Source organism: Podarcis tiliguerta (assembly GCF_965153285.1).
Source record: "Podarcis tiliguerta genome assembly, chromosome: 6".
Taxonomy (NCBI): Eukaryota; Metazoa; Chordata; class Lepidosauria; order Squamata; family Lacertidae; genus Podarcis; species Podarcis tiliguerta.
The window spans coordinates 50,881,709-50,903,990 of record NC_139539.1 but is presented as its reverse complement, the minus strand read 5'-3'; the positions used below and the strand labels follow the sequence as shown (position 1 = coordinate 50,903,990).

At 41.9% G+C, this 22,282-nt stretch overlaps 2 protein-coding genes and 1 long non-coding RNA gene across 11 annotated transcripts in view; 1 reads left to right on the top strand and 2 right to left on the bottom strand.

The window, feature by feature from the left end:
• Nucleotides 1-2,858, bottom strand: part of MAST2 (microtubule associated serine/threonine kinase 2) — a 142,403-nt gene extending 139,545 nt beyond the window's left edge. For 3 of the 6 annotated variants that reach the window (XR_014512945.1, XM_083447767.1, XM_083447771.1), the window contains exon 1: nucleotides 2,419-2,778. Coding sequence is in view for 4 of the 6 variants with exons in the window: in XM_083447767.1 (XP_083303893.1) it covers nucleotides 2,419-2,583 (165 nt within the window). In the remaining 2 variants the exon portion in view is untranslated. Of the gene's footprint in view, nucleotides 1-2,418 lie in introns of all 6 variants that reach the window. The other 3 variants (XR_014512946.1, XM_083447770.1, XM_083447773.1) reach the window with 2 other exon arrangements.
• Nucleotides 2,859-5,282: 2,424 nt separating this feature from the next.
• LOC310680816 (riboflavin-binding protein-like) lies at nucleotides 5,283-16,835 on the top strand. Its single transcript, XM_083447841.1, has 6 exons — nucleotides 5,283-5,389; nucleotides 5,485-5,656; nucleotides 6,464-6,563; nucleotides 7,934-8,062; nucleotides 12,740-12,851; nucleotides 16,434-16,835. The coding sequence occupies exons 2-6, from the start codon at nucleotides 5,515-5,517 to the stop codon at nucleotides 16,677-16,679; spliced, it is 729 nt and encodes a 242-aa protein (XP_083303967.1). The 5' UTR covers nucleotides 5,283-5,389; nucleotides 5,485-5,514; the 3' UTR covers nucleotides 16,680-16,835.
• Nucleotides 9,384-22,169, bottom strand: LOC310680820. 4 transcript variants are annotated; one of them, XR_014512954.1, is made up of 3 exons: nucleotides 18,207-22,169; nucleotides 10,125-10,821; nucleotides 9,384-9,591 (listed from the first exon to the last, which is right to left on the bottom strand). It is a non-coding gene; the product is annotated as an uncharacterized lncRNA (long non-coding RNA). The 4 variants fall into 4 exon arrangements; XR_014512955.1 differs by lacking the exon at nucleotides 9,384-9,591 and having other exon boundaries at nucleotides 9,701-10,274; nucleotides 10,746-10,821; nucleotides 18,207-22,161; XR_014512956.1 differs by lacking the exon at nucleotides 9,384-9,591 and having other exon boundaries at nucleotides 9,701-10,258; nucleotides 10,746-10,821; nucleotides 18,207-22,161.
• Nucleotides 22,170-22,282: the final 113 nt, after the last annotated feature.

The following is a 22,282-nucleotide window of genomic DNA, read 5'->3' as shown; positions in this document are numbered from 1 at the left end:
GCAACAGATTTAATGAAATTACTAAAAACTTTCAGATGCTATTTATTTGGAAAATGTATAGGCTGCTAGACATTTGCAAATATCATACAATACTTCAATGCAAAATATCACAACAATAAAAAATACAAGAAACAAAGCAGATAAAAGCAGTTTTTCAAAATAAATCCATTAATTAATTAATGCCCATTAATTACAGGAATGACAGACCTGCTCTTCCACAACACTTCAATCATTTTCTTACTATGATGCCCAAAGGGGAGGTGCATATAAGCAAATATGTTGGGAATGTGCATCTGGAAGCTGTGGTCCCTGAAACCTTTAGACATGAACATTCTGTATTTTTGTACATCATCTTCCCTGCCAGTCATTAAGAGGAAAGGAATAGTCATTGTGCTGTGGAAATGGAAGAACCCTATGAAATATCTAATTAATTGAGTTCAAAAATTGGCAAGTATACAGCCAGTGACATTTCCAAAAAGGAGACCTTGTTTCTTTTATTTTTATCTAAGCAATTTATATACTGCTTAACTACAGTTGTCTCTAAGCCACTCTTCAACACATTCAGCAGTAGTCACTGATAACAGGGTAGGCAGCCTTGTCTTCAGACATTGTTAATTAGGGAGAAGTTAACATTTATTTATTTAAATATTTACAGGATGCACTTTCATATAAAATATCACAAGGTGGTAGACAACCTAAAAAGACAATCATGTGAAAATTATGTAAAAGGTGAATTGGTGATGTCCTATCTCCACCTCCCTCATAACCATTCAACACTCTCCAACACATTGGAGGGCAACCTTGGGAAGCAGGCTATCTTTTGTACAGTGGTACCTCAGGTTAAGAACTTATCGTATTTTTTGCACCTTACACTCACTTTTTTCCTCCTAGAAAGTAAGGGGAAATGTCTGTGCGTGTTATGGAGGGAATGCTTACGGGTGGCATGCCTACAGATTTTCCTCCTCTAAAAACTACGTGCGTGTTATAGAGCGAAAAATACGGTAATTCATTCTGCAAGTTTGTTCTTAACCTGAAACTGTACTTAACCTGAAGCACCACTTTAGCTAATGGGGCATCCTGCTGCTGCTGCGCCGCTGCCACGGCACGATTTCTGTTCTCATCCTGAAACAAAGTTCTTAACCCAAGGTAATATTTCTGGGTTAGCAGAGTCTGTAACCTGAAGCGTATGTAAACCGAGGTACCACTGTACTCATAAAAGCCCCTGCGCATTTTGAGAATCCAACTTTCCAGTGCTTTACTGCACACACACAGGGAGCTTCCACAAGTACTCTCTGCTTTATGAAGTTGCCCTCCACATATTGGATGATATATATATTTTTTGATGGGGGGGGGGGAGTAAGGTAAAGGTAAAGGGACCCCTCAAAAATTGGGTCCAGTCGCTACCATGCTAATCCCTATTGCCCCCTTTATATGCCACCTCTCTTCAGATGTTACTAATTATAGCTGGATTCACACATTAGCTTAACTGCCACAAGTTATTTGGTGGTGTTTGGCATTGGACCATACCTAAGAAATGATAGACAGGCAGGGCCAATGCTGTAAAAATGCAGCATATAAGCTGCATATGCTGCACATATAAGCACATAGCTAAAAGATCTAATTGAAACTCCTACCCCATAACAGGACCATTTATATGCAGTCTGCATCCTCCTTCCCACTAAAAGCAACAGGTGATTAGATCACATTTGGCAAAGTAATGAATTATATAAACTTCCTCAGGATAGCTCCAGATCTCTTAACTACTAGAGGCAACAAAGGATTGCTCATCCCATGTTCACATATTTTCACATATTCTTATTACAACAAATGATGCAGAGTAGCAAACTGAAGGACACCAGGATGGAATTGAACATGCCTGACTGCCCCTTGACTAAAATGGTACCTACATGAAATCAAGAAAATAGGCACAAATACAGACTTATGGAAAGTAGGCCATCCAAAGGAATAACCAAAGGCTACTAAAGACAGAATCCCTTTACCATATGTGTAATATTAGCCTGGCAAAGTAACAAAGACCATAAAGATTTAAGAGATCTTTTCACTTTTTACTGGAGCATCAGGAATGATTGCTCGACACCAGTAGCATAGACGATCTTCACTGACTCCCGCTGCCCAAAGTACAGTTTAGGAAATACCCCTTCCCCCCAGCCTTCTGTGCCTAGAATAGCATACCCTCCCACAACCCAGAACCGCTCATCGTCCACAACGTGACCCTCCTTTCCCCAATTCTCTTGCAGCGACCAAGTGCCAGGGCTGTGAGCATCCCCTGCTCCCCCAAAGCCGCTGTCTGGACATGCCTCCGAAAGCAAAACCGCAAAAGGCACCTCTGGACTCCCCTTTTCGCGGACCTCGTTTAAACAGACCAGAAGACAGAAGCACACACTGCAACCGCAGTACCTTCTCGGGCGGTTCCCTGCAGGCTGCGCCAGCCCGACCCGCTTCTTCCGCCTCCTTCCTAGGACCCGCCGCGTCTACGGGGCCCCGGACGGGCTGCTCCATCCTCCTGGGGACCTGAAGAGCCGAGGGCCCCGCTTTGTCCCCCCGGGAGCGGCCCTTCCTCATGATGGGCGGCTGCGGCGGCGGCACTTGCTCAGCGCGGGGGCTCGCAGCCTAAGCAGCCGGCCATGGCTGCGGAGGAGGGCGGCGGGGTTGGCGCTGGGAAGCACCTCAGGCAGCGCAACCTGCCTCCCGCGCGGACATCCCCACTCTCCTGCCAGAGGCGAGCACGCCGGGCACTGCGGCAATCCCGCCCCCTCAGCCACGTATCGCGAGAGGGCGTTCTAAGGGGCCGGCGGCGCGCCGGAGACGAAGAAGCGAAGTTCGGCGCGAGGTGGGAGGAGCCACACAGCAGGGGGCGGGGAGACGGAAAGGCGAGGGAAGACGCGTCGCGGAACAGCTTGGATGGCGAGGGGCGGGGGCGGCGCGCAATGCATGATGGGGTACATGGAGCAGTGCTGTATAAGTGCAAGGCGGCGCAGAAGCCTTTTTTGTGTGCGGCTCCGTAATGGTGCAGAATGATCCCGTGTCTTCATCCACCACCCTTGCCCAGCTCCACTTACCTTCCCCAGTAGGGCAACCCTGCTAAAAGAGGGGTGCCCCCATGTGCCTGGCTAAATGGTGGTAGCTAATTGGTCTTAAATCCAATTCTAATCTGGATTACTTTACTGGTTATAAATTACGGAAATAATGATGGGCAGCCTGTTAACATTTCCCAACTGATATTTGTGACTTCAGCAGCTATATACAGAGTGCTATCAGTGTTTATGCTGCTTTATTAAGATGACATGTTGCCTGTTTCTGATACAACAGCTGGCTTTTGGCCATTGAGCACTGGTGCAAGCCAATCTGTCACAATCCAGAAAGACTCCGTTCCCTAGACTCTTTAAGTACATTTTTAAATGTTATATGAAAAGGCACAGCACTCTAGATTCAGAACAGATTGCAGCAGCTTTACTTTGTTCCATATCACTGCCCACTCTGGCCACTCATAAACAATGCAATTTGTAACTTTAAAGAGGAAATTGAAGCCCAATTGAACCTTCAGCATGGCTTACTAGTACCAAGTAAACATACTCATAGAATTGTGGAGTTGGACCATCTAGTTCAACCCCCTGCAATGCAGAAATCTCAACTAAAGCACCAATGGCATGATATGGCCATACATAACTGGAGTTAAATAAAAACTGAGTTTCTAGGAGGGAAGTGAAACTCCCTTATTTTCCCTGTACTGTAATGTAGCTATATTTAAATGGAAATCTAATAAAAATTGCAGTGATTTTCACAGTTTGTAGCATCAAGGTTCAAATTGCTGCCAGAAGGTAGATACTACCAAAGTTTCTTTCATTGACCTCCTGTTGGAGCAATATGATTGTCAGGAACTCAAGCTTAAGCACTATAACCAAGCATTGGCTCCTTTAGAAGCTTCAGGATCGGACTCAGTGCCTCTTTATGCTCTTCCAGATTTGCCATCCTTTTGAATCAGGCTGTTCTCCCCAAGCATGGGGCAAAACAAAGTACAGCTATGAAATCTTATATTGTGTTCTTGCATAATTGCCTTCTATTTAATTTATTTGGACACCATGTTTTGCTCTTGTGTAGCTCAAAGTGTCTTGGATTTGGGGGTTTTTCTGGAATGACACACACACACACACACACACACATATTCTAAAACTTAAAAGCTAAGCAAAACAATCCATCAGATATTATTAGGAAGCAGTGCTTCCCTGTCAAATATTAGCAGCTTGACCTGGTTTTTAAAGTCATCTTAACTTGTAGTTGGTCAGGGCACAGTGATGAAATTGGACTCTACTTTAATTCTAATGTTTGAAATGGGTTTCCAGGGCAAACATTTGCAAGCTCTTAGAATCTTGGGCAGCTTTACCTTTCAGAAAAACAGGAACTTAAATTCAAGCAGACTTTTTAAAAACTAAAATGAGCAGTGCAATGGTCAAATGCTAGTGACAGGTAGTTATAATTATTTATACAGTTAATAATAATATCCAGGATGGTGGCGGGGGGGGGGGGGAGCTAGGAAAGATTCACCATCTGGAATCCTGGAAAGCTACTGCCAGTCACTCCAGATGAATGGGATGTACCAATGGTCTGATTCAGTATCAGAAAGCTTCCCATAACAGGCCTGCATAACTTGAGTCAAGAGCAGACTACCATTGGCTTGATAAATCTCCTGGTTTTGCTGTCTGGCTAGGGCTGCAAAATCAGGCTTTTAGCATCTATATGTTTAAAAAAGGGGTGTGTGTTCTCAAGGCAAAAAACTGACTTAAAATATGTTTATGCTGTTTTTCCACAAGCTCAAAGCAGCACAAATGGTGAATAAACATCACTTAAATCAAACAATGAACCCCCCCAAATCATACAATGAAGCCTATACAAAATAACAAAAAATAATAATGGCACCCATTGACTTCCAACTTACCCAATCTCATAGCCCTTGACCAGACATGCCAATAATTAGCTAGGCATTCCATGGCCTCAGTATCGCTTCTATAAACGCCCTGCTCTAACTTCTTAGGTTAATGTGTGGTACAATATGGCCTAGCTGCTCCTGAGCCTTAAACTTCAATATATCTTCCCTGAGCAGCATTGGGTCACATTGTGCAGTCTGTTCTAGAGTCTTCTGCCAGACTGCTGTTGGAGACAGGATCCTAAACTATGCCTAAACTAAGTTATTATGCCTTTGCTGCAACTGACCCTGAGATAAGTCTGTTAGCTTTGCAAAGGGTCAGGGAACTTTTCTTGGCAATCAAACTATGGGTTACTGCTGACGGGCAATGCATACATAGAGAGAGGAAAGAAAGAGCAGCAGCATTTTGTGTTCCAGCCTATCTCAGAGACGAAAGAAGCAAAAGAGGTGTGTTATGCCCTACATTTATTTCTGAAAATTTCATGGAGCTTGCTCCCCACCCTCCCCAAAATCTTTGACCATAATGTACTATTTCCATACAGGGCTATTAAAAAGACAACGGCAACGAGAATATGCTAAGGTTTTCAGTGCTCCTGTTCTTCGCTATCTCAGCAGTGTCAATCAGTGGAAAGAGGCAATGTCTGGAAGGAGCAGCTCACAAGCAGAGACCCAGCCAGGAGAATAACTTGCACGAATGTACCCTATATTCCAAATGTAAGTCCCGTGAAATCTGTGAAATATTTGCAAAACTATTTAAGTTAGCCTTTACATTAACTAACCAGCTCTGATGCCACCCATATTAATTTGATGCCCTGAAGAATTTATTGAAGTTGAGTTTTTATATTGATATATCAATATATAACCAATATATCCAATGGCAGAAGAAAAGTCAGCTGCCCAATTGGTTATTTGCATCCATTGGATCTTAGTGAATGTGTGTGTTTTGGCCCACATGTGAAATCTTATTATCACTTGCTCCAGGAATGATGTTAGGTTGTTGTAATTAACAATGTGTGATATCCTGTTTATGCCTGAGCTTTATGCATCAGGGTTTTGCCTCTAAATGGGGCATGCACTGCGTGGAGTGGGGTAAGAACTGTCTTTAGACACGTTGCTTGTGAATTTGTCAATGTCAACAATTTCAGCTTATGCTCAGTATAGTGATGATAAGTGCACTGAAGGAATGAAGCTCACATTCTTTTGTATGTAAAGAAATCTGTATTACTGTATAATTTTAAATCTGTATAATGTTAAATTATCATTTCCAACATCAAATTTGAGTTTGAAGTATTTAATTAAGATATTTCCTTTGTAAATTTTAACTTCCCAGTATTCTTTTGGTTTTTAGTAGCATGTTTTTCATTTTACAAAAGCACATGGAAAATAATGATGGAACTCACTTCTCATTTTTAAGTAAGGGACCACTGTGGGGACTTAACAAAATTCTGTGTATTCAAAGTTGTGATTATGTTACAAAGTAAACCTTCAGAATGAGATATATTTGTTTTTAATTCCCCACAGCCTCTTGTTGCTCTGAAGACATTACAAAGGAACTAGCTGATTCACCAGTGATTAAAGTAAATACCACCTATTGGAACCGATGTGGAAATAACAGTAAATTGTAAGTGACTTGCCCTTGTTCTTTTTCTCCAAGTGCATTCAGATTTTTTCCTTCATTCAAGGGTTCTTGTTTGCCAACAATCACCAGCATAACTTTGTGAAAAGCACAATATAAGGCTGCTGCCGAGGTTTTTGTGGGGGTTTTTTTTTTTGTATGGCTTGTGTACTTTTAACAGTAGCATTGCATGCAGAAATTCATTGGGTTCAGTTATGTGTTTCATGAAAGTGCAGTTGTTGAACTGTTGAACACAGGAGCCATTGCAGAAAAAAAGTTGGAAACCCTACTTCCATATGCCAGAAGCATCCCCTCTTTTTTGACTGAACACTTACATTTCATTGACTTTAATATATTGTATTATCAGTGCACAGCAGGTATACACAGGGGAAGAGTTTATTGTATGCATTTTAAAACTTAAAAAATACATAAAAGTAGAGGCTCACTGCAGAATAAAAAGCATTTTTGCATCAAACCTATTTATTTTTGTAGAGTACATGGTTCACAACTACCCCCATCATCCTATCAAACTCAGAGTGGCATTCAACTAAATTTTAATCAGAACAGATCTATTAAAACTAATAAGTATGACTAAGTTAGGTCATTAATTAAGTGAGCTTATTTTGAGTAAAACTTATTATTTGAGTAAAACCTATTCTTCAGATGTGGGCCCTTCTGTAGACAAAATGCTACTATCCATGCACCAGAGGGAAATATTTAGAGGCTTGGGGATCCCTGAAGTTTGCAAAAGTTCAATGGCTCTTAAGAATGTTGACCAACTATTGTTTGGGATGGAGGTTGGAAAACTAAGGGGGGAAGATGAAATGGAATAGAGTGTCCTGGGAAAGGACAAAGCTGGCTGGCTGAAACCCTAAGTAGGAACGCTGGACACTGCAAGACTGTTGCAAATAACACTTGCCTGATAAGGCACAATGGCAGAATCGCCATAGAAGTGGAACAGATGCCTGTGGATAGTATGTGTTCCATAACCAAATAAGTTCTATTACAGAGTGTCTGACCATTTAAGTTGAGGAAGTCAAAGGTGTTAGGATAAAGCAATGGCACATTATTCTCCTGTGTATTGTACACCATAAATACATGCAGGTCTTGAAATATGTGAGTGCAAGGGGCTGAACAGCAGAACTCTAATTTTATTGTAAACCGCTTTGAGATTTTTTCTTTAAACTATAAAGCGGTATAGAAATGAAATGAATTAAAAAAAAAATTGCCTTGGTACCCTAGCCTAGCCTAAAGTGTTGCATTCCAATAAAGTTCTTTGGGAAAATGCAGGCTGATCACTTAGAGCATAGAGGCAGCCACATATGCAATGCTAGTTGTTTTTCATGTAATAACAATGGTTATTTCTAATGCAACAGATGTCAGAGCTATTTGAAGAAGATAGAATGCTTTTACAGGTGTTCACCATATATTGCACATTGGGCACATCCCAACTACGCAGCTGCTATTGTGTCTGTTCCCATGTGCCAAAACTTCTGTGATGACTGGTAAGTTGGGGGTTATGCTTCTCATTTTAATAAAACAGTATCTTTCAGCCATCAAATACCCAGGCAAATAGGGAAGTTATAAAATTCCTCTTGACTGTTAACAGTTAGGGTGACAGACACATCTCAGTGTGGTTGATATTGAAGCAGGCACTCTTGATTCTTGGGTCCCAATATATTTAAGGCTTTGTATGCTAGTACTAACACCTTGAATCGGGTATGCACAAAACCTTGCACTGACAGAACATTTGCCTTAGCGCTATTTTGAACACAACCCTGACATTCCCACCACCCCATTACATCCCTGTGCCTGTTTTACAACATGCCCCTTATTTTAAGATAAAGGCAAACAGTACAACACACATGCCAGTTCTACTGATGGACAACTTTATTCTACAACACTTCAGCTCTGTAGAACTGATGACAAAATTCCTGAACATCTTGCAATAATCTAGAGAACCACACAACAAGCTCCACATGTACAGTGGAGATTTGAACTTCTGTTTCTTGACAAGAAGCAGAGGTTGCTGATAGACTTCTGTTCAAATAACAGTTACAGATCCCACGGGGCATGTTCAAGACCTTAGATGCAGCTTTCTGGATTGATGTCTGCTCTCTGGGGGTGGTGTTCATTTGAGCAGACTTGTTCCCAAATGATAAAATATTAGTAGTTCCTCACACTATGGACAATATATTGCACCTATCTCTGGCCATCATCTAATTCACTGAGGAACACTTTGAAAAGAGAGTGAGGAATAGCGAGCAGCACTTCTAACACTGCTCTGGCACCCCAGATACCACTTATCCACAACACTTTAACCTCTAGGTTGACAACTGGGGGACCAAGTAGCAGTCTTCAAACTGCTGGATTTGACCTTCGGTGCTCAAGTTATTGACCTACAAATGAGTCTACTTCAAGCTATATGCTGGGAAAGCTTTGAACAATGTTTCTACTTCTCCTGTATACTCAAGACAGAAGCTGCAGAACTCTTTTGTTTTATAGACAGTAGAATCTGTTTAACATACTGCATGGCTGCTAAGGATATCCCCATTCCCCACATCCTACAGAGATCCTTATTTCAAAATCCTCTGTACCTTTGTTGTAAAGGGTAATTTTCACAGTGTTCAGAAGAAACAAGAACTTGACTTTAAGGGACATAAGGAGTCTTACCTCAAGCTTTCCTCTTTCTTTCTAATGGCTTGGAATTTCCTGCACCAAAAGCTCATTTTTCAGTATACATGTGGACTTTGGAGAGCCCTCAGGGGTAGCTTCCCTTTCCAACCCACCTGCCAAAGAGTCCTTGGACAATTACAGAGGAAATGGTGAACTTGACACATTTAATAATTCTCAGCACTGACATAAGGATTTGTTTTAAATGAAAACAGATCTCTCTGGTGAATCATACTTTGGGAAAGTACATTGCTTTTGTGTTATTATTTCATTTCATTGACACTGTACACCATATGGTTTTTCTCCAGATATCCTTTTCTCCAGCCCTCAATATACTTTAAAGCTGGGTCATCATAAAGCACTTAAAAAAAAAAAAAAAAGGCAAACCAAGTAATTGATAAAAGTCTCTACTTTTCTACACTCTTATTTGGAAGTAAATCCAACTGAAATAAATGGGACTAACTTAGTGGGCTGCAATCTAGTGACTATTTTCTCATTCGTTGGCAGCATGGAAGTAAGTTTGTCAGATCCAGTACAAGGTGGGCCTCCAGACTTTTCAATAGTTTAACCAGGCAGAGATTAAACAGAGCTTTTCCTGTCATAGTGCTAGAATGAAAGGAGAAGCTGTGCTTGTGACATTTCCCCCTCCTGTACAGTAATTAAAGCAGTTCCCTGTTGGATCTGACGATCACAGCTGCAAAATAACCATCCTGGAAAGCCAATGCTCTTGAGAGCTCTTGAGAAGGGGAAGGAGCTGCAGAAGGAAGAGACAGCTGTGTGCATATCCTGCCCTGCCCAAGCCTTCAAAGAAGCACTAGGGGGAAGAGAAAGTGTGCTGCTAATTCACTATCCTGTCGCTCTGAGCTGGAAACAAAAGACAAGTCATTATATTGCCTATGGTGAGGGCTGTGGAAGGGAGCAGGCGATTAGTCTCTGATCCTGTTCCCACTTGAGAAAAGGATCAGGGACATGCTGCCTTCTCCTTTCCTTTAACCTTCTCTCCCTTTGTCTGTAATTGTTGAAATGTCCTTAAAAAAAACTGACCTAGAATATTAATCAGAACAGGAGTTATATCATCCCTACTTGTGTTGACAGTACATAGCCTTGAAAAGCGGAACTTTAGGCAATACAAAATTCAGCAATGGCACACATGTTGCAAGCAATATTGCCAGGCTGCAACACGGAGAATCAATAGAGACTTCTTTTGTCCTTTCATTTGTTAGTCCTTTCACCTACTCTGCCCACCGCCAACTCCCATGAGCAGGCCATGCAGCAAGCAGTGGAGACACAGAGAGGCCAAAGAAGAAATAAGCGTGGCAACTTCTTTTCTTGCTTTCTCAGTGGCTTTAGAGAAAAGGTGGGGAACCTGGAGTTCGACCACATCTGCCCTTGCTGGCTAGGCTGATGGGAGCTGGAGTTCAACAATTTCTGGAGGCCCACAGCTTCCCCATCTCTGCTTTAAAGCTGCAGTGTAAATTTCAACGTCGTCAGACAAGTCACATCTAAATAGCAAACCTGCTTTGAGAAGATGAACGTTCACCCTGGCATTAGCACATTATCGCAGGCACTGCTTATAGGCAGATTTTTACACCTGTAAGAAATGAAAACGTTACCTTTAGGAGCTAATCTTAATTTCAAAATCTTACTACATCTGCTAAAAATTGCCTGGAAGAGTCAACTGAGATGCTCATAGGAGCCTGCAGCTCTTGGAGTTTCTATTATATTTATATATTTTTATGACCAGACAGGAATAATAAACTGAAGAGATCCCTTTATAGCATTTTAAACAATAGATTCTTCTAGCAAACCATGATCTAAGGTAGTTTTTATGTCGTCGTCCCCTTTTAATTTGTAGTTCTTTAAGATTAATTTGTAATTAACCTCTTTAAACAATATTAATTTTAAAACTATTACCTTACTGACAGGAACTAATCTTTCCGCTAACCATATTTAAACTAAGGCATGCTTCTTATTTGTAATATTAATGTGATTATACAAAATGGACTCTTTGATCCCAGTCAGAAGTTAGGGGGTTTGCTTGAGTTTTGCCAAGGCAAACTTCTACAAGATACAGGCTAAAAAGGCTGGCAAAAGATGAAAGGAGGAGGGGAGCCAATGTTGCTAGTGTTATTATGTCTCAAACATATTTTTTCATTAATTTCCATGGCAACATAACCATCATACAGTGTCAGCTTTTGGAAAAAAGCATGCTATAAAAGACACAGAATTTTAAAAGTGTGTTCATATCACACCTTTATTTTTAAGCACATATTGCATTCATATAAATGGTGTGACTAAAGCCAAATACAAACTTATTGACCTGGTATTTGTAAACTATTACAGTGGTACCTCAGGTTACAGACGCTTCAGGTTACAGACTCCGCTAACCCAGAAATAGTACCTCGGATTAAGAACTTTGCTTCAGGATGAGAACATAAATCGCAGCGCAGCAGCAGTGGGAGGCCCCATTAGCTAAAGTGGTACATCAGGTTTAAGAACAGTTTCAGGTTAAGAACGGACCTCCAGAATGAATTAAGTTCTTAACCCGAGGTACCACTGTAATATGCTGAGTAAATAAGAAAGAACTGTGCTTAATTCTGTTAAAATTTAGATACGTTCTCTTGCCAAACAAGAAATCATGCTTCAAAGTCCAGTTTATGCAAACATGTTAGTCTTTAAGCATTTTCTAGCTGAAAACAAGGTCAAAGGAACTGGTTCACCTGTTATTGAGGGCCCCTGCAGACAGGAATTTTAGTCTGTATTCAAGGTGATTTGTGCTCTTGTGGGTATCAGGATGGTCATATGTGATCTTGCATTTAGGGCAGTTCACACCATCAAAACACTCTGGATCACACAGCATCTGTTATGAGCTTTGTATGGCCCATAGCTTCCCTACCACCCAAACGTTACTTTTCAGATCACAAAAGTTCTAGGTGTTTTTTAATCCAACATTTATAGTACTGCAGTGCTTGGCTACTCTGGCAATGCACAGACTTAAATTTGCTTCTTAGTGATGTCACTACTTACACATACTTCCTATTGATGCCGTTTTAGTGGAGAGAGGTGGAAAGGAGAGGGATTGTGTGTGTGAGGTGTATAGGACCCTGTTACTGACCCTAACAGATTGGAAAACTGGGCCCAAACTAACAAAATGAATTTCAATAGGAACAAATACAATGTTCTATATTTTGTTTATAATTTTCACATTTACAAATTTTCCACATTCACATTCACCATACAAAAACAATGCACAAGGTTTTACACTTAGGCAGGAAGAACCAGATGCACAGATATAAGATGGGGACACCTGGCTTTCCAGTAGTACATGTGAAAAGGATCTAGGGGTCTTAGTAAACCACAAGCTTAGCATGAGTCAACAGTGTGATGCAACAGCTTTGAGCTGATGGAATGGAAGCAAATGCTATCAGCCCAGCCTACACACCTTCCTCTGTGTTGATTTATGAGAGACGGCACATAAATCAGTCATCTATGCTTTCTTTACCTTGCAGGTATGAAGCTTGTAAAAATGACTTCACTTGTGTTAGCAACTGGCTGACAGACTGGGCAATTGATGAAAAAGGAGAAAACCACTGTAAGAACGCGTGCATCCCCTACCACGAGGTAGTGTATCATAATGAACCACAAACAGTGCACCTATGTGAAGGAGCCAGAAGGCTACATATAGCTCTGCATTCAACACCAGGGATCTAGTCTAGTAGATGTTCCTTCAACAAGAAAAAACTCACCTACTCAAACCCCACCGGTATTCCAATGTCCTTTAGTAGAACTTGTGCACAGTAGTAGAGTAGTAAAGATTAACAATAATCTGCAATAAGTCACTTAATTGAATTTCTAAATTGTGACATCCATAAGACAATTCTAAACCATGTGTTAGAATGAAGAGATGTGTTGTTATTTGTTAGAAATAGATACATCTAAAAATAGGTTTTCCAAGCTTCCAATAGCTGACCTACTTTTTCTGAATTAAAAGAGAACTGTTTTAGAGTGAAAGGAGGAGCTTAACACCTGTGTTTGTGCACTGCTGTGAACTTTCATTCAGAAGTCATGTCCAGAGTGATCATACAAAGACACAAAAATTCAACCTTATCTTAAGGCAAATAATTCTGCTTCATCTGCATTTGAAGGAATTGGCAGTGCAATACTTTGCATGTCTATACAGAGGACTTGCTCCTGGAGAAGTGGATCTAACATAGCAGACTGAATTTATCTCAAACACCTCTGATGCAGAGACATAAGTTAATTACCCAGCCCTAGTGGAGGCTGATTGAAAGGAAATAAAGGAAGAGCAGTGAGTGAGTAGAGGGCTTTTGTGAATAGTGCTTATTTCACTAACAGTCCTCAGTTTGGGAATCATTGATCTAGATTAAAAGGATGCAGGTTTTGTATTTATTCCTAACTTTTACATTGCACCTTTCCGCCAAGAAACTCAAGGCATTATGCATGGTTCCTCTCCATTTTTAACCACAAAATGACTCTACGAGGTGCATTAGGCTGAGAAATAGTGATTGGCCCTAGGTCATCCAATGAGCTTTAAAGCTGAGTGGGGATTTCAGTTTGAGTCTTCCCAGTCGTAGACTGCCACTCTTAACTATCACACGGGCTTTCTGATTACTTTCTCAAAGCAATATCAATTTTGCCCTTTAATAATGGCCCATAATACATGCTAATTTACCAGCTTGCAGTCTATTCATCAAACCACTGCCATGTGCTGCCCAATCACATCCCAAAGTATGTTACTGCTTCTACATTTGGCAAGACAGAAAGGGGCCGTGTATCTCAGCTGGAGATGACTTGGGTGACATCCACACCGTACACTTAAAGTACATGGCTTCCCCCAAAGAATCTTGGGGATTGTAGTTTAAGGGTGGTGAGAATCAAAATTATGTGAGGGGTAAACTACAGTTCCCACAATTCTTTATTTAAAGTGTGCTTTAAATGCATGGTGTGAATGCGACCATGCTTCGCATGCAAAAATGTCCATACTTCAGTTCCTGGTTAAAAGGATCAGGCCAACTAGTGATAGGAAAAACCTCTGAGAGCCTAGAGCATGGGTAGACAAACTAAGGCCCGGGGCCGAATCCGGCCCACTCACCTTCTAAATCGGAATCAGCATGTTTTTACATGAGTAGAATGTATCCTTTTATTTAAAATGCATCTCTGGTTATTTGCGGGGCATAGGAATTCATTCATCATTTTTTTTCAAAATATAGTCCGGCCCCTGACAAGATCTGAGGGACAGTGGACTGGCCCCCTGCTGAAAAAGTTGGTTGAGCCCTGGCCTAGAGAGCAATTGCCAGTCAGAGCAGGTTAAAAAATGGGCTAGATGGAAACACCGTATAAGCCAGCTTCCTGTGTTCTTGTGGAAGCAAAGAAAATTGAGATTTCTGTTTGAGTTGGCTCACAGCTGAAAATAAAAGTGACTAAGATCCAAAAGGAATAGAGCTGGACAGCGCAAAGCGGGAAGAGGATTTGTCTCTTTATTTCCACTGCTTTTAGCTCATACAGTAAAGCAATCAGCTGCTCCCCCCCCCCCCCCCCCAATTTGTACAAATGGCAGAAAGGAGCAGTGGAAGGCGAGTGCTATGTGACCTACATGAGCTGTTGTTAATCCTGGACCAAGCTTTTCCAAGCATGGCATAGTAGAAAGATCTAGAGCAGGAGGAACATGTGGCCCAATTTTGCAAAGCTTGTGTGTCATCAAGAGCCATTTCATTTTGTGCCTATTGCATTGGATGTCGTAAATTTAGACAGTTTTGTTTCTCTGACTCCTAGATGTATGGCAATGGGACTGACCCAGCACACCGGCAGCCACCCTGTCAGACCTGCTGGGAGGTGGTGGCGGGCTGGGCCTTGGAGTTCCCAAACCTACTGGTTTTGGGAGACTTCAACGTCCATGCCGATGCCGCTCCCTCCTCATAGGCTCTGGACCTACTGACTTCTATGGCAACACTAGGGCTCTCCCAGTTTGTTTTGGGCCCCACTCATCAAGCAGGCCACATGCTGGATCTGATCTTTGGGGCTGGCATAGATGTGATCATGCTTCCCCCTGTGGAGCAATACTCTACAGACCATGGCACTTCCACAGGGGGAAGCATGTCACCGGTATGCTGATGACACTCAGCTCTATCTGCTGATGGATGGCCACACCGACTCGGCCCTCGACCAGATGCTTGGAAGCTGTGGCTAGATGGTTTCGTGGGAGCCGACTGAAACTAAATCCTTCAAAGACAGAAGTCCTATGGCTGGGTCGGGATGGCATGGGGATGAGGGACCAACTCCCTTCTCTTGCGGGGGCCCAATTAGTGCCACTGTCTTCCATTAAGAGTTTGGGTGTAATCCTTGATGCCTCCCTTTCCATGGAGGCGCAAGTTACAGCAACAGCCAAGGCGACATTTTTCCACCTTCGCCGCATCAAGCAGTTGGTCCCTTACCTTTCCCGCCCCGACCTGGCCAGAGTGATCCATGCGATGGTCATCTCCAGGCTTGACTACTGTAATTCGCTCTACGCGGGGCTGCCCTTGAAGCTGTCCCAGAAACTCCAGCGGGTGCAGAATGCTGCAGCGAGGCTCCTCACGGGGTCTCTGCCATGGGAGCATATTCACCCAGTGCTTTTCAAACTGCACTGGCTCCCGGTGGAGTACAGGGTCAGATTTAAGGTGCTGCTTTTGACCTTTAAAGCCCTTCGCGGCCTAGGACCCTCGTACCTACGAGACCGCCTCTCCCGGTATGCCCCACGGAGAGCCTCAAGGTCCATAAATAGCAACACCCTAGTGGTCCCGGGCCCTAAGGAAGTTAGATTGGCTTCAACCAGAGCCAGGGCCTTTTCAACTCTGGCTCCGGCCTGGTGGAACGCTCTGCCTCATGAGACCAGGGCCCTGCAGGATCTGATTTCTTTCCGCAGGGCCTGTAAGACAGAGTTGTTCCGCCTGGCCTTTGGCTTGGAGCCAATTTGATTCCCTCCCTCCCTTTCTTTTTTTCTTTCCTTCTCCTCCTGCGATGAGGCTACATTTTATTTTAATGTTGTAATATTTTAATGTTGTATTTTAATTCAACTTGCTTTTATTATTGCTTGTAAGCCGCTCTGAGCCCGGCCTTGGCTGGGGAGGGTGGGGTATAAATAAAAAATTATTATTATTATTATTATTATTATTATTATTATTATTTTGTTTCTCTGACTCCTAGATGTATGGCAATGGGACTGACATGTGTGAGAGCATGTGGGGAGATTCACTGAAGGTAAGTGACTCCCCCTGCCTGTGCCTGCAAATGGATGAGATGGATAGCAAGGTCGTCAAGCTCTTGGAGGAGAGGACCACCGGTAATAGTAGCAGTAGCAGCAGAAGTGATGAAGAGCAGTTCTGTCGCCTCAAGTTGGACAAAATAAAGAAGCTGAAGGAGCCGAAAGACGAAGGTGTGGAGACATTCTAAGTGCCATGGTTTCTTTAGGTTTTAAAGTGATGCATGTTGTACCTTTTCACTATTAAAACAATACTCAGGGTGGCCATCAGCCACACACACAAAAATACAATAAAGTGACTGAACAATTAAAATAACTTTTAAAAAATTAAAAGCCTGAAAAGTAAACAGCGTGGCAGATAATTAAAGCATCAACCACCATTAAAAATGCCATGGCTAACCGAAAGCCTACCTCAAGAAAATGGCTTTCACTTGGTGGCAGAAGCTAAAAGGAGAGGGAGTCAAACAAACCTCCATAGGAAAGAGTTCCATCACAGGGGGCTGGCACAGAAAAGACCCTGTTGTACATCATCAGTCAATGTCAGGATCCACAAAGGGGCCTTTTCACCAGATCTCAGAGTATGGGCAAAATGGCATGGGAGGGCAGCAATCCTTAGGCATCCTGGACCTGAGTCATTTAGGGCTTCATTTGTGATAACACTTTGAATTGTCTAGATGTTGCTGGACTACAACTCCCATCATTACTGACTATTGCCCAAGCTGCCTGGGGTGATAAAAGTTGTAGTCCAACAACATTTGGAGGGCACCATGTTGACTGCTGTAGATAATTGCTGAAGCCACTGCTGTAGCTAGTTGGGTGCTGACTCTAGTGTGATTATTTCAGTTCATCCTGCTCTCTTCTCTCTTCATTTGGGAGAGTAGGCCACTTAATCAGTGTTCTTCAGCCTAGGGTCCACAGATGTTGTTGGACTTCTAACTCCCATCATCTCTGACCCCAGCTGGCTGGGGATATGGAAGCTGAAGTCCAACAACATCGGGATACAAGGTTACATAATGCTGAAAGGCAACATAAATCAGCTGCTGGCTTAATCCTTTCACTCATTTACTTACACAGTGCATAATAGAATTACAAAGCCAGTTAATGAATACACAAGTGAGCAAGGAAGCAGTGCACCTGCAAATCCTAATGAATTGCAGAATTGTATTATTAGGTTCTTTCAGAACCTACTTCCAGCTCTGTTTAGCTGTATCCGTACTGAGCGGGTTTCCATGGCAACCAGACCTAACTGCACTCTTCACTAATCTGGTCTCAGCTTCCTAGCAGCCCTACAAAAGGAAGTGGGATAAAGCTCCAGGCTGGAGATATCGGCAGTTTTAACAATTCCTGCCTGTTACCTTTGGCATATGTCACTTGATTTGAACTCTGTAGTTCTGCTTGCCTTCATTGATTAGATACTTAGCAACAACTGATGTCAAACCCACACCATACATTTATCCCAAAGACCCCTGGGAACTGCAGTTTGTTGGGTGTTGATGGTTGTTAGACCCCCCCCCCCAGAGCTACAATTCCCAGCACTATTAACAAATCACAAAACATGACCTCTGACTAACATAGTTTAAAAAACGTTATATTGTCATTTTTCACAATAGAAGGGCATAAGCAGTGAAAATAATTGTAAATAATAATAATAAGGATAAGGATACAGAAGGGAGGGAGGGAGAAAACCAGGAAAAACTGAGTGTGGAATTCACCATTACCATAATGGCTGCTCTTAGGAGGTCTACAAGGGGTGGAATGGATGAAGTAATGATGGCCCTCTAGTTCCTTAGATAAAAACAAGAAAATAGAAGAGCAATTGAAGGCTTAACTAAGCATGAAATAAGTCAAAAACCTTAGGTAACAGTACCCTTCCAAAAGACAAATGAGAAGCCCAGTGTTACAGTATATTTGTGAAAAACGATACCAGGTCTCTCTAGCTTTGACCATGGACAATTTTTGAACCTGCTGGGTGTCTACTAAAAACCTTCCCACTCCAGAATTAATACTGGATCTACCTGATCATCCCCAGGATTTTCTGTTATCGATATGAGAGTCAATAGAACTCAGGATACTATACAGAAGCCTGCTACTGTTAGGAGGGACCAGAGCGGGCAAAGAATGCCCTAGCAGTAGCCAGCGCTTGCTCCTGGTTTGAGAAGGCCCTGGGCAGTGTCCTCTGGTGGGCCCTCTTGTCATAGATTTAAAGAATTGTAGAGTTGGAAGGGACCCTATCTAGTCCACCCCCCTGCAATGCAGGAACCTTAACTAGATCATACATGACAGGTGGCCATCCAACCGCTGCTTAAAAACCTCCAGTGAAGGAGAGCCCACAACCTCTGCTAGCAGTCTTTTCCCACAGGCAAACAGCTCTTACTGTCACAAAGTTATTCCTGATGTTTAGTTGGAATCTCCTTTCTTGTAACTTGAATCAATTGGTTCAGATCCTAGTCTTCGAAGCAGGAGAAAACAAGTCTTCTCCATCCTCCATGATCTCCTTTAGATATTTGAAGATGGTTATCATATCTCCTCTCAGTCTCCTATGGACCAGGCTAAACATACTCAGTTCCCTCAACCATTTCTCATAAGGTTGTCTTACACGTTACAGGCAATACTTAAAACTACAAGTATGTGGAACTGGGTCTAGTAGCTTCAACTGATGGCCATAATGAAATAACTGGCTCTTAACTATTGGAGGAAATATTTTTGTTATGAGGGAAACATTGACAAAACTTCTGTCAAATCTTGCTGGCTATTTTGTGACACTAAAGCTGGTCCCAGTGAAGGCATTGCTCAATTGTGGATTTTGATTGTTTTCCCAACGAATCAGTACAGTTTCCTCTCCTTTTTGTGTGTGCTGACTAAACAGTTACTACAGTTACAAGCAGCGTGAATCCTGAGAAGAGAAATATGCGTGTGTACATATTTTTTCTTTCACTCCTCTGCAGCTCTTGCAGTGGGGGACCACACCCTTTAACTCCTGAGCCCTGCTGTGTCCCTGGTTTACCCCAACTCTGGAACGGACACATTGAATCCTTGGCAAATTAAGCTTCCGTGTCTCCTCTCACTCAACACAGCTGTGATCAATTAATTACGCAGACTCTAGAGTTAATTTCCTTGTTAAGCCATTTTCCTTCTCAAGAAGGTGATTGTCCCCAAGGGGAAAATGAAATGTACTGTAACTAGCATAATGTAACACTGAGGTTTTACAAGCAGTGCTCGGGATGTTTACTCATAAAAACAAGCTGCCTCAGTGGATTGTATCCAGGCTTAAGAGTTTAAACAACACTGTTCTCAGCTATACATATCAAATGTAAAACTCCTATAACATAGGAGGAAGATTTTGTAGGGGATCTGGCAAGCACAGCTTTTATGTCACAGTCCTACAGGAGCTGGAAAAGCTGCATGTGGGGCCTCCTTTCCCTCTGTAGTTTTGTTGTACAATTATGCTCCCATGTGCAGTTTTAGCGTTGGGTTAGACATATCCTATTTCACTGTTCTTGTCCTGACAGTTATGCCCCACCCCAGATTCTCTATAACGGGGATAGGGAACCTGCAGCCTCCAGGTGCTGCTAGACTCCAACTCTCATCGACTCCAACCTACATAGCCAAAGATCAGGAATGGTGCGAGTTGTAGTCCAACAACATCTGGAGGGCCACAGGTTCCCCACTCCTTCTGTAAAAGATATAATTTTAGTAGATGCAGCCTATGTAACATTGCTGCAGAAATCAGAAACACTCACTGTTCTTTCAGTCTTTAAGAATGTTATCAGGGATGGCTATTAACCAAGTCATAGGCCACTTGGTTCCCAAATCTATTTATTTATTTTCTGGCAATCCTGCCAAATAAAGGTATGGTAAAAAGCTTCTTGACCAAAACTAAAGTTGCTCTTAAAACATTCTAACAAAGAAAGTATCCACATTGTAATGCTACATCTCTCCTTGTATGGGGTGCCCCAGCCATGAGCCTGCAACTGCAAACCCCTCTTATTGCTTGATAACATGTGATGGAGTCAGTGTAGCAAAATACACTTGTGTGTGATAGTAGCTCCCAACAACAAAGAAGCTGGTCACCCCTGCACAGAAAACTTCAAAATGTAAAACATGGAGCTACGTTTTCTGTATAGTCTGCAACTTTTGAGAACTTTAATTTCAGAGAGGCAATCTCTCTGAAACCTCAGTACATCAGCAAATCTTTTTACTGGTGACTCAAATTCTAAACAAATGATGTCGCTGGAAAACCATTGTATGCTTTAAGAGAAATGTGTTTCCCCACAGTTGCCTATGTCCCTCTGAGAAAATTAGTGAGAGAAATATTGAACATTCCAATAAGTAAATTTTTCAAAAGAGGGAAAGCAAAGGATTTAAAGGCAGGAATTGTTAAGCAAAAATTGTTATAAATGAATAGTAAAAGCGTTTCTGGTATCAGCATGTAAATCTAGAGCAAAAAAACATGCATTAGGTGCAGCCTGTCATTCACCTGGTATGTTTTTGCACTGACCAATTTTATAAATCCTGTCTTATGAACCTCATACTAGTGGGCACTAAACAGAAGAGTCCCCACCCCTTCTATTCTGCTGTGACATTGTTCCCGGTATTCTGACCCATTATGCTACAAAGCTAAACAAATGGAATAGGGTTTTTTTTAGTAGATTAGCTACAAAACCTTAATAATGGAAGCAAATGTTATTACAGGCCACTTCCACAATTGTTAACCCTCCTCCTATATTAATCACTGTATTTAAAACATGTTGCAGTTGTGCCCCCTGCTGGAAGCATCCACCTCCTGTTGTATTACTTGGAGAAATGTTAAGGATTCCCTCCTACTGGGATGATTTGTGGTCTGCATTATCAAACCCCAGGAACTGTAAAAGTGGTGTTAGGTTATCAAACCCTCAAGAGTCAAGTTTCAAACAGTTGCAATCAAACTATTGCAATTGATCCATGTGCATTTCAAAGGAGCATGATCTTGTGCATATCGAAACTGGTTAAACCACTTACTTTAAACCAGGGGCGGGGGAATTTGTGGCCCTCCAGATGATTTTGAACCCCACCTAGCCCCAGCCAGCATGGCCAATGGTAAGATATTATAGGAACTGTTGTCCAACAAAATCTGGAGAGCCACATGTTCCTGATCTCTCTTATTAAACAGCACTGTCTGATAATATGTCCAAGTGATATGAACATCTGTGGTGACGTGTGAAAAAATAAATCTTAATATAAATAGTCTTTCAGTATTTAAGAGTGCATTTCTGCATATGATAATGTTTGTATTTGCTAGTTAGGAACTATAGAAACTATAGAAACAGTGGTGCAACATTATTTCAAGTACAAAGTTGAAGCCATTATCAGTAAGGGAACTTTACCCTCTCTTAACACTTGTAAGGCTTACAAGAGCTGCCATTTTCCTGCAAGCCCTGTCTTCTAAAAAGTTAAATTATACAGTATACAAATTTATCTCATTTTTAATTTTAAAAATGCAAATGTTTCTTCTCTTCAGCATCATGACTCCTGAAGTGACCAGATTGCTTGGCAGTAGGTCTGGTGTATCATGATTGAAGTAGTATTACTGCCAGGTGTAACAGCAAACAATGCTCACTCACTCCAGTCAAGGTGCATAGTTAGCCACAGGAATCAGGTGAGGTGAAAGCATGACAAATCATCCACATACACCCCCAAAACCACTGAACTTTTGCACCATTAGTAACTGCAGATATATCATATATTTTTACTTACTGAATTTTCTGCAGCAAGTGGAAATCCAGAATAAATGTAAAAAAAAAATAAAATAGTAGTA